Source organism: Falco peregrinus, chromosome 6 (assembly GCF_023634155.1).
Source record: "Falco peregrinus isolate bFalPer1 chromosome 6, bFalPer1.pri, whole genome shotgun sequence".
NCBI lineage: Eukaryota > Metazoa > Chordata > Aves > Falconiformes > Falconidae > Falco > Falco peregrinus.
The window spans coordinates 12,949,821-12,963,808 of NC_073726.1; the positions used below are offsets into that span (position 1 = coordinate 12,949,821).

Below are 13,988 nucleotides of genomic sequence, written 5' to 3' on the forward strand. Positions count from 1 at the left end.
TGTGTGTCTTCATCTTGCTGAAGAAAAACTGTAAAAGGTTTATTCTCTGTTCTTCCAAATAAATTATGATAGTAATTTATAAGAACTAATTATGAATAAGATAAGAGATTTGATTGGGGTCCTTTAGAAATTCAACACTTGTGAAAATACTCACATAGCAGCAATTACTTTTGTTATGCTTGGATGTATGTGTTCCTGTGCTTTTCTCTCTCCCGCTCAGTTTTGATGCTGTTCTGACTGATGGATAGGTCTTTCCACCTGCAGCTCTTCCAGAGAGAGGCATGTGTCTTGGAATGTCTGGCAGTGTACTAAAAGTACTTAGCACTAGGTCTCTTATAAAAGCAGCATTCCATTTGTACAAATAAATAGAAAGTTTGAGAATATAGAGCAACAGTGATTATAGTGAGTTCTCTCTGAAATAGCAGAATAAAATTTTAGCTAGATATTGTGGAAATATAAGCTGTTAGATGGCAATTTTAAAACTGGTAACTTTTAAGTAATGGTATCTGTAAAGAGAGTACTAGCTGGAAAATTGCTTTACAGTTGTATTAAAGGGCATAAAAGCCAAGATATACAGTGCAGATCACTATTCTGTTTACTTTAAAATGTTCCATTCTAGAAATCAAATTTATTTAGTTAAATCCATTTGTTCGTTCAGCTTCTTCAGTAGTTGTAGTAGCAAGAATAAAATTGTTCTTGTAGGTAATACGTATCACTCTCACAATTTATCTTCAGTGAATACCAGAAATAATTAGAAAATACTGAATTCACTTACTATACCTCAAATTAATCTATATTGTTAATAGAATGACTATTTCAGTTGGAAGGGACCTACGATGATCATCTAGTCCAACTCACTGATCCATTCAGGGCTGGCCAAGTTAGAGCATGTTATTAAGGACATTGTCCAAAAGCCCCTTAATCACTGACAAGCTTGGGACATCAATTGTCTCTCTGGGAATCCTGTTCCAGTGTTTGACTGACCACCCCCTCGCTAAAGAAATGCTTCCTCGTGTCCAGCCTGAGCCTACCCTGGTGCAGCTTTGAGCCATTTCCACACGTCCTATCGCTGGATACAGGGAGAAGAGCTCAGCATCTCCCTCTCCACTCCCCCTCCTCGGGAAGCTGCAGAGAGCAATGAGGTCACCCCTCCGCCTCCTTTTCCCCAAACTAGACAGGCCCAACGTCCTTAGCTGCTCCTCACGGGACATTCCTCCCAGCCCTTTCACCAGCTGTGCTGGCCTCCTCTGGACCCATTCAAGGACCTTCACGTCCTTCTTGAGCTGTGGGGCCCAGCAGCGCACACAGTGCTCCCGGTGAGGCCGCACCAACGCTGAATGCAGGGGATAATCACCTCTTGCGAGCGGCTGGTTACGCCGTGTTTGGGGCACCCCAGGGTGCGGGTTGTCTCTTGGCTCCAGGGCACACAGCTGACTCGTGCTGAGCCTGCTCCCCACCAGCACCCCCAGCTTCCCTTCTGCGGGGCTCTTCTCCAGCCGCTCCTCACCCCGTTCGTATTTTTGCCTGGTGTTACTCCGTCCTAGGAGCAGAATCCAACATTTTGACTTGTTAAATTTCATCCTGTTAATCATTGCTTAATGCTCCAATCTATCTAGATCATTCTGCAAGGCCTCCTGTCCCACGAGAGAGTCAACAGCATCTCCTAGTTTGGTATCGGCACCAACCTTGCTTGATGGTGCATCCAGATCATTGGTATATTGAACAGAACTGGCCCTAGACTTGGAGCCCGAGGAACACCGCTGGAGGCCGGTCTCCAGCCAGGTGTGGCCCCATTCAGTACAATGCTTTGAGCTCTGCCCTTCAGCCAGTCTTTCACCCAGGGAGCTATGAACCCACTCATCTCAAAGCCGGACAACTTGTCCAGAAGGATGCCATGAAGGACAGTGTCAAAAGCCTTTCTGGAATCCAGAAAAACTACATCCACTGCCTTTACTTCCACTAGGTGGGTCACAGAAGAATATCAAATTAGTTAAACAGGACTTTCCTTTTGTGAACTGATGTTGACTATAGCTGATGATTGCCACTCATAATTTGCATACAATTGCATTAAGCTAATTAAAGTTTGGTTACCATGTAATTGCCATACAGTAATACGGGATGATATTTTAGCTGAGATTTTGAGAGCTTGAAAACACAAAAATCCAAATGCTGTAAATTAAAAAAGAAGCACCAATTGATTTAGTTGAAGTTTTTCTGTTATGCCTTTGTTATGTTTTCTTTCTTACTGAGCTGAAGAAACTTTTAAACTGCTAAGCATGGAGGTTAAAGTGCTCTTTTTTGATCAGAGGTGAAGTCGTATTTCCTTCAATATTTCAGAAGAATGGCTGACATTTCCATGCAAAGAATTATGAATTGATTTGCATGAATTTGAACTATAGATCTGAATGTGCAAAAAACTTTAGATGACAAATGGTTACTTAAAGTATCCAGAAAGCTCAAGTCTCTTCTATCATTTGGGATTCACTATCAGGATGAAAATCTGTGTTATTTTCAGAGATAAATGTCTGGGTGGTTAGATAATCAGAGCATCGAATAGTGATACTTTCTTACAAAATACTGTCCTATAATTTTCAAATATTTAGGCATCAGACAAGAAGGCTGTCATAAAATAGGTCTAATGTCATTTTTATATAGAACATCTGGATGGTTCTTGTTAGTTAAAAACTTGGCTTGAGCTTTTTCTCCTTCATCATTTAGAAACTTAGTGCAAGGCCTGAGTTTCAACTCTTAACATCTGTAAGAAGTGAATAATATTTTATATTGACTGTATTGTTTTTTTCTTGTTGGTACTGCTCTGTTAGTAACTGATCTTAGCTTTGTTATATGGCCTTTTCATTTTTAAATCTGCATCCTCAAAATAGTGGATTTTCATCACTCTAAGGGCAAAAATTTGTAATGAAGAGTTGGAAGCATGTGTATGTCTGTCCTGTCTGTATCTCTTTTATGGAGGTTTTTGTGAGGTAGCAGGGAGAAAGGGAGGGAGGTTGTGCTCCTTAGCAATGTTAGGGTAACAGTAAACAGGTACTATTGGGTGATACTCTCTTGGAGTCAGACCCCTAAGGAAGTTTGGGGTTGATCATTACCTTGGTTGTATAATTCTTCTTCAGTGCTTTCTGATATATTCTAAGTCAGGACTGTTTAAGTGTTAATTAATTAAATGTTTGTCCTCCTATACACAGAGAGATTTCAATTAGTCGTTAGGCATGTTGTGCTTTCGTTAAGTCTGCTTTTTAGTGCAGAGAAGAGGAAACTGAACGGCTTTTTGCAAACCACTTTAATATTTGGCTGCTTGGCATGAAATAATCTGGTTTGTTGTTTTTATCAACACTAGGTAAGATCTGACCTTTTGTGCCTTATATTGATGGTTTTGTATATCTTCTTAAGTGGAGGTTAGTGAGGATAGCCTTTTAAAACAACATACCGTCTTATTTCAGAGCTTTCTTTTTACCTTAAAAAGTGTTTTTTTTAAAAAGCTGGGATTTAAAGCTATGTGATTCTGAGAGAAAGGGGTACTTTGTGAATTAGAAAGTTTTGGAAAAGTTCTATGGGTTGTTGTGTATAAAAGAATAATGCAGTGTTTTGTTGTTACTCTTATTTTAATGATTCACACTTGGGATAACTTTTCTAGAAAAACTGATTTTATCTCCACTTTCATGCAGCCTACTTCAACTGTAATAAGTTTATTTATATAGCTTACGACTGTTACGAGAGACTGCTCCAAGATAGTTTTGAATGTTTTTTTCTGAGTATGTGTGCCTTACATTAAAAATTACTCAACAGGTATATTTTATTTTCTTAGTAGCTCTACCAAAAGACTTGAATTCTTTCATGATCCTGATCAGTCATATGTAAAGAGCATTTTTTATAGTATTAAACAATTAATTATGCTCTGAGAGACCTATATAACCTGTGTGTTGGTTTTGTTTCCTTTGCTGATTGCATCCTACCATTTCTCAATTCTTTCTACTGTTTTTACTGTTTTTGAACTAGCAGCCTGTTAAGATCATCAGTTTTCTTCAGAGAATTTCCATTCTTTTCATCCTTAAAGTGTATGTACAAATTTTTGTCTTATGATACATGACACTTAACATGGAAATGACAGTTCAAATATATTGGCCAAATGTTTTTCATATAATATTGAGTTCATTAAAATCTAAATCACTTGTAGACTTTGCATAGGTATGCACTGTCACAGTGCTGAAGAAAGGTATTTAGACTGTAATTAAGAAAGAAATTGAGTATCATGTGTATTGACAGAAATCATGCTGCAGGATACAATTTCTTCATCTGTGATTGATGTTTACATTTCCATGTTTAGTTTGTTCTGTAAAGTTTTATATGGAAGTAACATCCGATATGGTACTTTGAAAACATTCATTTACATCTGCTTTAAAAAAAAACCTACCACCAAAGAGGCCACAAAAGACTCCAAACAGTATTGTGAAACAGAATTGCTAGCATTCTTTAAAGACGCATTCTTAATAACTCTTAAAGTCACTGATCATATGATTCTTAATTAATCATAGTAACACATCATATCCCCCACCCCTGTATTTTGCAGGTATCTCTCTGAAAGTACTGCTTTTATTATGAGTATATAGAATCATAGAATCATTTAGGTTGGAAAAGACCTTTGAGGTCATCAAGTCCAACCGTTAACCCAGCGCTGCCAAGTCCATCACTAACCCATGTCCCTGAGTACCGCATCTACAAATTTTTAAATACCTCCAGGGATGGTGATTCCACCACCTCCCTGGGCAGCCTGTTCCAATGCTTGACCACCCTTTCAGTGAAGAAATTTTTCCTACTATGCAGTCTAAGCCTCGTCTGGTGCAACTTGAGGCCATTTCTCTTGTCCTGTCGCTTGTAATTTGGGAGAAGAGACCGACCTCCACCTGCCTACAGCCTCCTTCCAGGTAGTTGTAGAGAGCGATAAGATCCCCCCTGGGCCTCCTCCTCTCCAGGCTAAACATCCCCAGTTCCCTCAGCTGCTCCTCATAAGACTTGTGCTCCAGACCCTTCCCCAGCCCCGTTGCCCGTCTCTGGACACGCTCCAGCCCCTCTGTGTCCCTCTTGCAGTGAGGGGCCCAGAGCTGAACACAGGGTTTGAGGTGCGGCATCACCAGTGCCCAGTACAGGGGGGTGATCACCTCCCTTGTCCTGCTGGCCACACTGTTTCTGATACAAGCCAGGATGCTCTTTGCCTTCTGGCCTTCTTGGCCACCTGGGCACCCTGCTGGCTCATGTTCAGCCGGCTGTCAACCAGCACCCCCAGGTCTTGTATTGTTGTGTGGGGCTGGTGTGACCCAAGTGCAGGACCCGGCACTGAGCCTTGTTGAACCTCCAACAATTGGCCTTGGCCCATCGGTCCAGCCTGAGCAGATCCCTCTGCAGAGCCTTCCTGCCCTCAAGGAGATCAACACTCCCCGCTAGCTTGGTGTCATCTGCAAACTTACTGAGGGTGTGCTCAGTCCCCTCATCCAGATTGCCAGTAACGATACACATATATATATATATAATTATGTGTGTGTGTGCATATATAGCGTGTATATAACTTTCTATCAGCGATCTGGATGAGGGGGTTATACATACAATACATAATATATAAAAATTATATATATAATCCTATATTGTATAAATGTATAGTGTATATATATACTATATCAATGAGATATATAGATTCATTAATAATTCTTTTGCTGAAGTGAATAGCTCCAGCAAATCATTTCAAGAGACTATAATTCCACTAAATAAGATTTATAAACATGTTCTCTTTCAGCCACCTTCCTCTTTTCAATAATCTATTAACCTTCCAATTTTATTTACAGTCAAGGGCTCACCCCTGTCTTTAACATAACACATAAGCTTTTACTGCCTCCTCTTCTGTGCTGGTTAGTTTTAGAAAATGTTTTACCAGTGCCTAATACATATGTCAAAAGAAAATATTAATATGAGCCTATCAACATCTGTTGAAACGATTTCAGTATATGTGGAAAGGGAAATTAATCAGAGGAACAAACGTTCCTGAAAGGAAGGAAATTTTGTTTAAGGGTTCTGGGGCAGCTTTAATTCAGTTCTATTGTTTCACAGCAGTGTAGGACATGCAGTCCTATTTTTGATGTTTATCATCACTTGCTTCATGGAAGACTTGGACTTGCTGAACTCTTAACTTGGCAGGTAAACGAAGAGGAAACTCTTGAGATATGTTGGGGGAATAATGCAGTGTTAACCTTAAAAATACTGTTGCTTATATATTCTGTTACTGGTTATGCAAGCTGAAAACTCATATCAGCAAATGTGTGCAACTAAGATCAATGTAGATTATTACTGAACATTACTTTTATAGTTAGTTTCCTTTATGTGATTTTTCAGGTTTCATTATTGATCTTATTATTTACTATTATTTTATATTTATTTACTATCTATTGGCCGCATTTGGTTTTCCTTGCTTTTTTAATGCTTTTAGCTTTAAGTCGACAGCTGGATACTGTGTGAAGGCCTCCTTACCCCCTTGCATTCTTTTTTCAATAACAAGGGGGAAGAATCTAATTAGACTTCATAATCCTCAGTTTGGTCACTGAAAATATTTTTTTTTTTTTGTTCCTTCTGAAGTGGAACATCAGAAACAAGTGACTGCAGGCCAGTTCTTATACTGGATTTGCAGCTTTTTGCACAACCCATCATCCACATGCCTCCACTCGTTTTGTTCCTGTCCCAGCACGTGCCTCTGCCAGTCCTCATCTGCCTGTAAATGAGTGGGGTCAGTGATTGTAAAGGGTCAGCTTGAGAGATGGAAGTGTCCAGGAGGGAGCTGGATAGATGCATAGACATGACTTGTATGACTTTGTGTGAAAAAAGTTGGTGTAAGGGTGAATGAGGTGTCTTGCTGTATGTGGTACGAGACAGGCTCCCTGAGAGAGTAAGAAGCAGGTTATCTTACAGCCTGATCCTCCAGATTCTTGTTGGCCGCAGACATAGGAGAGAAAAATCGAGGGTAAAACTTCACCTTGTGTCACACAGCTGTGTAAGCCCTGGGATTGTTCAGTACTGATTTTTTATTTTGAATATAACAGACTAAAAGTTCTGTTTTCTAAGTCTTAAGTCTGTTTTCATGATCCAAAGCAAGACATAAGACTTGTTCCACCATTAAGTATTTGGTTGTTTTTCCTTCCTCTGAGACTACATTTCTGTCATTTGTTACTTGAGAAGATGGTTAGCATCTACACGACAAAAGTTAACCGTCCTAGAAGAAATCACTAATCACAGAGTAATTTAGCTTGCAGGCACCTTTAGAGATTGTTCAGTTCCATCTTCTGCGTAACGCAGGACTAATGTCAAACATGGATTGGGTTGCTTGTGGCCTTATCCAGTTGAGTTTTGGAAATCTCCTAGTGACAGAGGTTGCATGTTTTCCCAGTGCAACACGTTCCAGTTCTTATCTGCTCTCAGTGAGAAGAATGCGTGTCCAACTGCAGTTTCCCTCAATTAGATCATGGGACAATTGCTACCTGTCCTGTCAGTGTTCAGTGTCCAGTGTTTCTCCCTGGTTGTCTGTTTCACACTGAAAAGTCCTTTTTCTACTTAGCTCTTCCTTGAAGAGAAGCCATGTTGTACCTTTTGATCTTCTTTCACTCCTCTCTGAAGATGTTTTCCAGTTCTATTGTATTTTTTTAGTATAAATTTATAGTCCACTCTTGATCCAACATAATGCTATAGACCAGCCTGTCCATAAAAAACCTTGGAGTTTTCATTCTTTTTAAGTAGTAGTTGCATCCTGATTTTGGTCTACTTGTTTAATGTTTCAGATCCTGTGTAAGGATTTGAAAGCTCTGTATAAATGTGGTGTTCCTTCTGGACTTAATTAAAAAGCTGTTGTAAATAAGCTTAAGTTTTTACTCTATTGCAGTAGTGAATTTAGTTAATTAACTACTTAAAGGGGTTTTTTTTCTTCGTTTTTAGATCTTTTCCCTTTGTGTGTGTTTGCTGTCACTTTTCATTAGCAGTTACCTGTTGGAGGATTTAGCTTAAGTCATAATTTTGTGTACAGCTGGCATAGGGTGCAAAAAGAATAGTTTTCCATGGCCATTTTTTATACCTTTAAGTACTTTCAATCTCAGTCTTTCCATTAAAAGGCTAGTCGCTGTGCAAGTGGGTATGTACAGAAAAATATAGCTCGGGGTTTATAAATTCATATAGCACCTTTCACAGCGCAGCAGTCCTGATTACCTCCTATGGGTGCATATTCTGTTTGGTTTTGAAAATTTTCTGTTTGAAAATGCATTCAGTGAATTATTCACTGATGAACTTTTTAAATGTTATTTTCTGTATATATAGTTTTGCAATTGAAGTTAATACATGAGACAGTACTAATGCTGTTTTAGCACAACCACCAGATTATGCAGAGCCTATTTTAGAGGATTAATTACCCGTATGACATTAGACTGTACATTCCCCAGATAATAAGTGCCATAAAAAACAGATATCTTGATATTGCTACTAGCTCTTATGACTGGAAATTCAATGCTGAAAGGTGGTGTAACAGAAAATTTTCTAATTCTAATATTTCTATTTCTCTCATCTGGTGTACTTTAGTGACATGCAAAGGAACAGAAGTATTATTTTAGGGGCTGGAGGAATCGTGTAAAAAAAAAACAACCCAAGCCTAGCTTTTCTTTCTGCCACTTAGTGCCTAAGTTTTGAGAAACTACTCTTTGATTCCCTTCTACCAAGCTTCTGCTTTATCTTTTATTCTGGTATCTTCATTTGAAATCATGCTCATCCCATAATTTTATTTTATATGTTTAGTTCTTGTATAGAAACATGTAAACATTGTTTTAATATTTTGCATTTAGCTCCCTTTTGAGTTGGAAGCATCCTGACACAACTTGGCTGTTAATGGTTTGAGAGTCGCCAGTCTGTTTTATCCTGTGCTTAAAGGTATATAGTTATGGCTTCAGCCCTACAGGGTCTGTCATCCCAAACCACGTGCTGTTCAAGACCTACTGGTTTTTTGACAGCCTTAAGCTTTCAGATTTTCCTGTAGCCATTTAATTCTTAATGCCAGCAGATTGTTTTGATTTTCATTGGGATGAAGCTCAACTCTTCTGTGTAGTTTCATCTTTTCCTTATTTAATGAATCTGGGCACCCCATCCTGTTACTATTTTGGCAGGTGGACGCTGAACCTTTCTTTTCCTTGCTTGTTCTGTTAATAGCTATGCATGTTAGAGAACATATCAAATACATTCATATTGCATGCGTACAGCATGTGCTGGTCATAGAAAAATTGGAAAATACACATTATTTCACTGGTTGTCTAACTGTGTTTCCTTAAAAGCATGAGTGGTTGCCTTTGCCTGTGAGATCAGTTAATCTGCTTGACTTCTTTTTTTGCTGTTGGCCTCTGGATTGAAGGATGGGGGCTTTGGTGGTCTTTTTTTGTTGTTTACAGCTGAGCTGCTACATCAGTGGTTTTTCCTTTACTTTCATGGCTCACTTTCTTTATATAAACTAAGTGGCTTTTACACTGCTGATAATTTATATATAGATTGTGCCTCCATCTCCATTAATATTCTTAACCTGCTTGGGTTTGTCATCTTGTTTGGCTACTTAGCACTCTAATCCATTTAGGGTCAGGTTTTTGGTTTTGATTGTTTCTTTTACATGAAGGTTGAATTCCTAAGCTGCATACTGTCATGTAACTTCAGTCTATGGAACCAGGAGCTACAAATATAGCCCCTCCCCACCTGGCTTTGTAATATTACCTTTGAAACCATCTATTTTATTTTATTTTAATTTAAAATCTAAGTTAAAAATTAAGGGATTAAAATATTAGACTAATTAGGGGTTACTTGCAAGGCAATTTATAAAAAACCCAAAGTTCTATCAGCTTATTTTTGTCTCTTCGACCAATTATTACCTGACTCTGTAAGCCTAGCTATACTTTCAGTCTGAATGAACTCTGTGAGCTTTTTCTAAAGTTATGCCCCAAAGGCCTGGGTTTTTTATAAATATTTTCAAGTTCTATTTATACTATCAAATTGAAAAATAGGCTAAAAGTATTTAAAGCATCAGAATATGTAGGCACACTCATTTCTGTTGCAGTCAAATGCTCTTTTACCTTTTGATTTCCCACAACAGTTCAATTTTGCAGACAATATATAGGGAAAAGTTGGGCATTCACTAAGCTATGTTATTTGTAGTTAGTCTCCGGACAGTTTTTCTAACATAGTTCTTATGTTCTTTTTTGGTTTCTCATGCCCTGAAATGTGCGTTACCTCTTATGATCTTTACATATGTTTCAGTTTTAGCTTCTTCAAGCTTTTCAAAGGATTTATGAATCTATTTGGTAACCATTAGGCCTGTATCTCCTGTTTTGTATCTCAGAAATGGCTTATTCATCCTCTTTTTTGCTTATTCAAAACTGAATTTGAACCTAATCACAAATAAATCTTGTATGCATTTTTTGAGAGATTCCTTTTTCTGATGGTCTTTCTATGCACTGTTTTGTTTAGGTTTTTTTCTGATTTTTTGAGACTTCTTCAAAGAGCTCTTCTGGTGACTCTTTTAATTTTTAAAGAAAGAAATCTTAATTTTCTTCCAAAACCTGTGCTATAATGGTTTGGCTGTCTACATTCTGCTTTCTGTTATATGTGCAAGCACAAAACCACCACAACAAAATTTTAGAAATAATTGGATCTTTCTGGTGGTTTTTTGGTTTTGGTTTGGGTTTTTTTTGGTTGGTTGGTTTGGTTTTCTTTTACCCCCACAAATTAGATGGGTCTTAAGCCTGAGATTTTGGAACAATATTTTCTATTAATATTGTTAGAAGTCAGTACTTATCTGTGGCCGTCCTGTGCACTGTGTATTAAATGTATAAAAATACCTTCTCTGAAACTGATCTTGTTTTCTTGTTGGGCTGAAGAACCAAAAATTTGTCAAGCAAAACTACCTCTGATCTTTATTGTTTAATTATTTTTTGTTATGACAATGATGTGTTGTACTGTAGTTTGGAAATATAATTATGTTTTAAAATAAAGGTATGGAGAAACATGATCATTAATTTCTTCCTCAACAGAGATATGGGAAATGTCTTTATTTCAGATAAGTCATGGTGGTATTTTTGCTCTCTGCTTGTCTGCTATTACTTATCAAAATCTCTGTATGTATAAACATACTGTCAGATTTTTTTTATTTCAAAAATATTTATTTTGGTACTGCAGTAAACACCCAAAGCATGTTTTCATATCTTTTACTAGCATCATTTTAATATACAGAAATAGAAAACTTTATTTTAGAATGTTTTTCTTCCTTTTCCTCTCTGTGTATCAGCCAATTTACAAGTTGTTATTTTCATGATACTTTTGACAATGATCCAGATTGGTATTTCTGTGTTGAATTGAGAAGGGGGCATGTTTTTTATGTAGTGAGTTGTATTGACTATAATGAAATCTGTGTGCAACGTATCTGACTATTTCTTTTAGAGCTTGTAAATGAATACCTAAAGGAAATATTAAAAAAGCATAAATAAGTAACATAACGTTCCCTGTGGTTTAGATCTCTTCTATGTGTGGATGAACTCCAAAGCATGCATTTAGTTTTATTTTTGTCTGTTTGTGTTTTTTGTTAGGCCCGGCGCAAAGAGGTTTTTATCCAGGAGCGATATGGAAGATTTAATCTGAGTGACCCATTTCTGGCTCTTCAGAGAGACTTTGAGGCAGGTGCTGGTGATAAAGAAAAGAAGCCAATATGCATGAACCCTCTGTCCATTTTAGAAGCTGTTATGGCTCACTGCAGGAAAATGCAAGAAAGAATGTCAGCTCAGTTGGCTGCTGCTGAAAACAGACAAAAGAAGGTATCCTGCTACTAACTTTTTTTCCTTTTCCCTGTCCTGACTTGTTCTTTCATGCCCCTTTTTTAATTTGCATCTTTGTCCAACTTGGTTATCATTGCAAGTGTTAAAATTTTATCCTTAATTGTCATATATAGTGAGGTGCTGATTTTCTGGTGATATTTTGTGTGCACACATCTCATTTGTTCTGTGAATTTAGCTCTACTTCTGGAATAATGAAGTATAACTGGTACAAGTCGATGCAGTATACAAGTGGATAAGTCAGCATGAGCTGAGAAAGCATCATAACAATACATTTTTAAACCAACACCATTGAAGCCTAGAGAAGCTACTGTTATTTTTGTTCTAACCTAAATAGCATAAAATAAATAATTTATTTGCATTTTATACTAGGTGGCTCTGTTTCATAAATCAGTAAAAATAAATTATAACTCTAAAAAATACTTTTTTTATATATTTAGAAAATTGCTGTAAAGAAAAATATACTTTGGAACAAGTATGTTGCAAAAAAAAAGGCTCATATTGAAGATAAAACAATGTCATTTTGAAAGGGAATGGTTGGTTGCATGTATTTCACTAATACGTAAGTCATACATTCCTAAGGCATAGCTAAATATGCATATGTTGGAGAGGGGTTTCTGAGAGAAAAGAGGGGAACGGTAACTTAATAGGCTAATCTAGACCAGGCATTTTGGAATAAGTATAAAAGAGTAGGCATTGAATTGTCCTCGCTGGGTATAAGATGGGTAGAATGTCTTCAGTAGCTGTGAAATACCTTTTGGTGACAGTTTCATATTGATGTTTAAAAAAAACCCAACAATGCTAAGACAAGTGACATAAAATTGATTTTGGTAGTAATTGTTCTTTGGGAAATAACATACACACAAAAGTACTGGAAGTATGCTGGAAATACATGCTTAAATTAATTCAGCAAACCTTTTCTTGTTATTTTAGCTGTATTGTTAAGTTTAAGCATCCCTTCTCTGTTAAAACTTCAGAAAAACAAAAAGCATGAATAATACTAGACTGTATGTATGATACATGAGTCTTGAAACAGTGCAATGGCCTGTGTAGTGAACTGTTACTTTTACTTACCTAGCACTTCTTTTTGACGGCTCTTAAATGTTAGTTTTCTTTTTTAAATGCTTTGTAAGTAAATTGAGATTTTGGAGAAGGGATTGTCTCAGCATAAAAGTGAGAGAGTAAGCTTCCTAATTCTGACTGAAGAATGATATTGGGAGAGACACTGACACATCTGCCTGGACAATTGGGTTAGTTTCTTGTTTCAGTGCATGGCAACAAGTCTCTTCTTGCTCCTAAATTCTTCATCTATCTCTGGCTTTTAGTATATGGACAGATACATGCCTGTAAGATGAGCTTACAATATTGAGAACGTGTCTCAAAGTCAGGGTATTGATATGTAAATTCTGTTTTGTCCTTTTTTTAGCCCAGGTTTATTACCGAAGTCGGTATCTGTATGCTCGTCTTTTGTCTCCTAGAAGAATACATGAGATAATTTTTTTAATCACTATTTTAAATAGTTTGATCTTAATTTATTTTGCAGTTTGATTCTTACTTTGAGAAGTACCTAAACCCCTAGTACACTCAAACCTAGTCTATAACTTTCAAGCTAAACTTGAAAGTGTTACACTTGAAAGAAACTAATGTTCTTTGAAAATGTATTATTATAATTCTACCATTTTACTCCTTGTAACAAATAGGAAATTTAAATAACACAGGATTTGAAAACAAGCTACATGGTGCTGAGCAGCCATGTGCATGACTGTCTGCAGAACTTGCATCTTCCTCTTTTAAAGACAAATGCTATTTGGAGAGGGAACTGTTTTAACTCTTTTGGGTTTGTGGTGACAGATGACACATCTCTCAACCATCTCAGTTCATTCACAAACCATTTATCCAGTGTTTTACCTTCCCTTAGTTCCACATTTTCCAGTCTATTCTTCATGTCTCAGATCCCTGTGTGGAAAAGAGTAGTGGAGGTATTTTGAGGGATTTCTAGAAATGTTTGACAAGGTAAAGTGACCCAATGTAAGAAAAAAACCACAGTTAAGCCTAGACAAATGTGACCGAAATACAGAGCCAGCTGCACCTCCTCCC

The 13,988-nt window shown here is 37.3% G+C and overlaps 1 protein-coding gene across 2 annotated transcripts in view; it reads left to right on the forward strand.

Annotated features, from left to right (window-relative positions):
• CTTNBP2 (cortactin binding protein 2) overlaps positions 1 to 13,988 on the forward strand; it is a 90,991-nt gene that overhangs the window by 23,160 nt on the left and 53,843 nt on the right. For both annotated transcript variants that reach the window (XR_008747873.1, XM_055808819.1), the window contains exon 3: positions 11,649 to 11,873. Coding sequence is in view for 1 of the 2 variants with exons in the window: in XM_055808819.1 (XP_055664794.1) it covers positions 11,649 to 11,873 (225 nt within the window). In the remaining variant the exon portion in view is untranslated. The remainder of the gene's footprint in view (positions 1 to 11,648; positions 11,874 to 13,988) is intronic.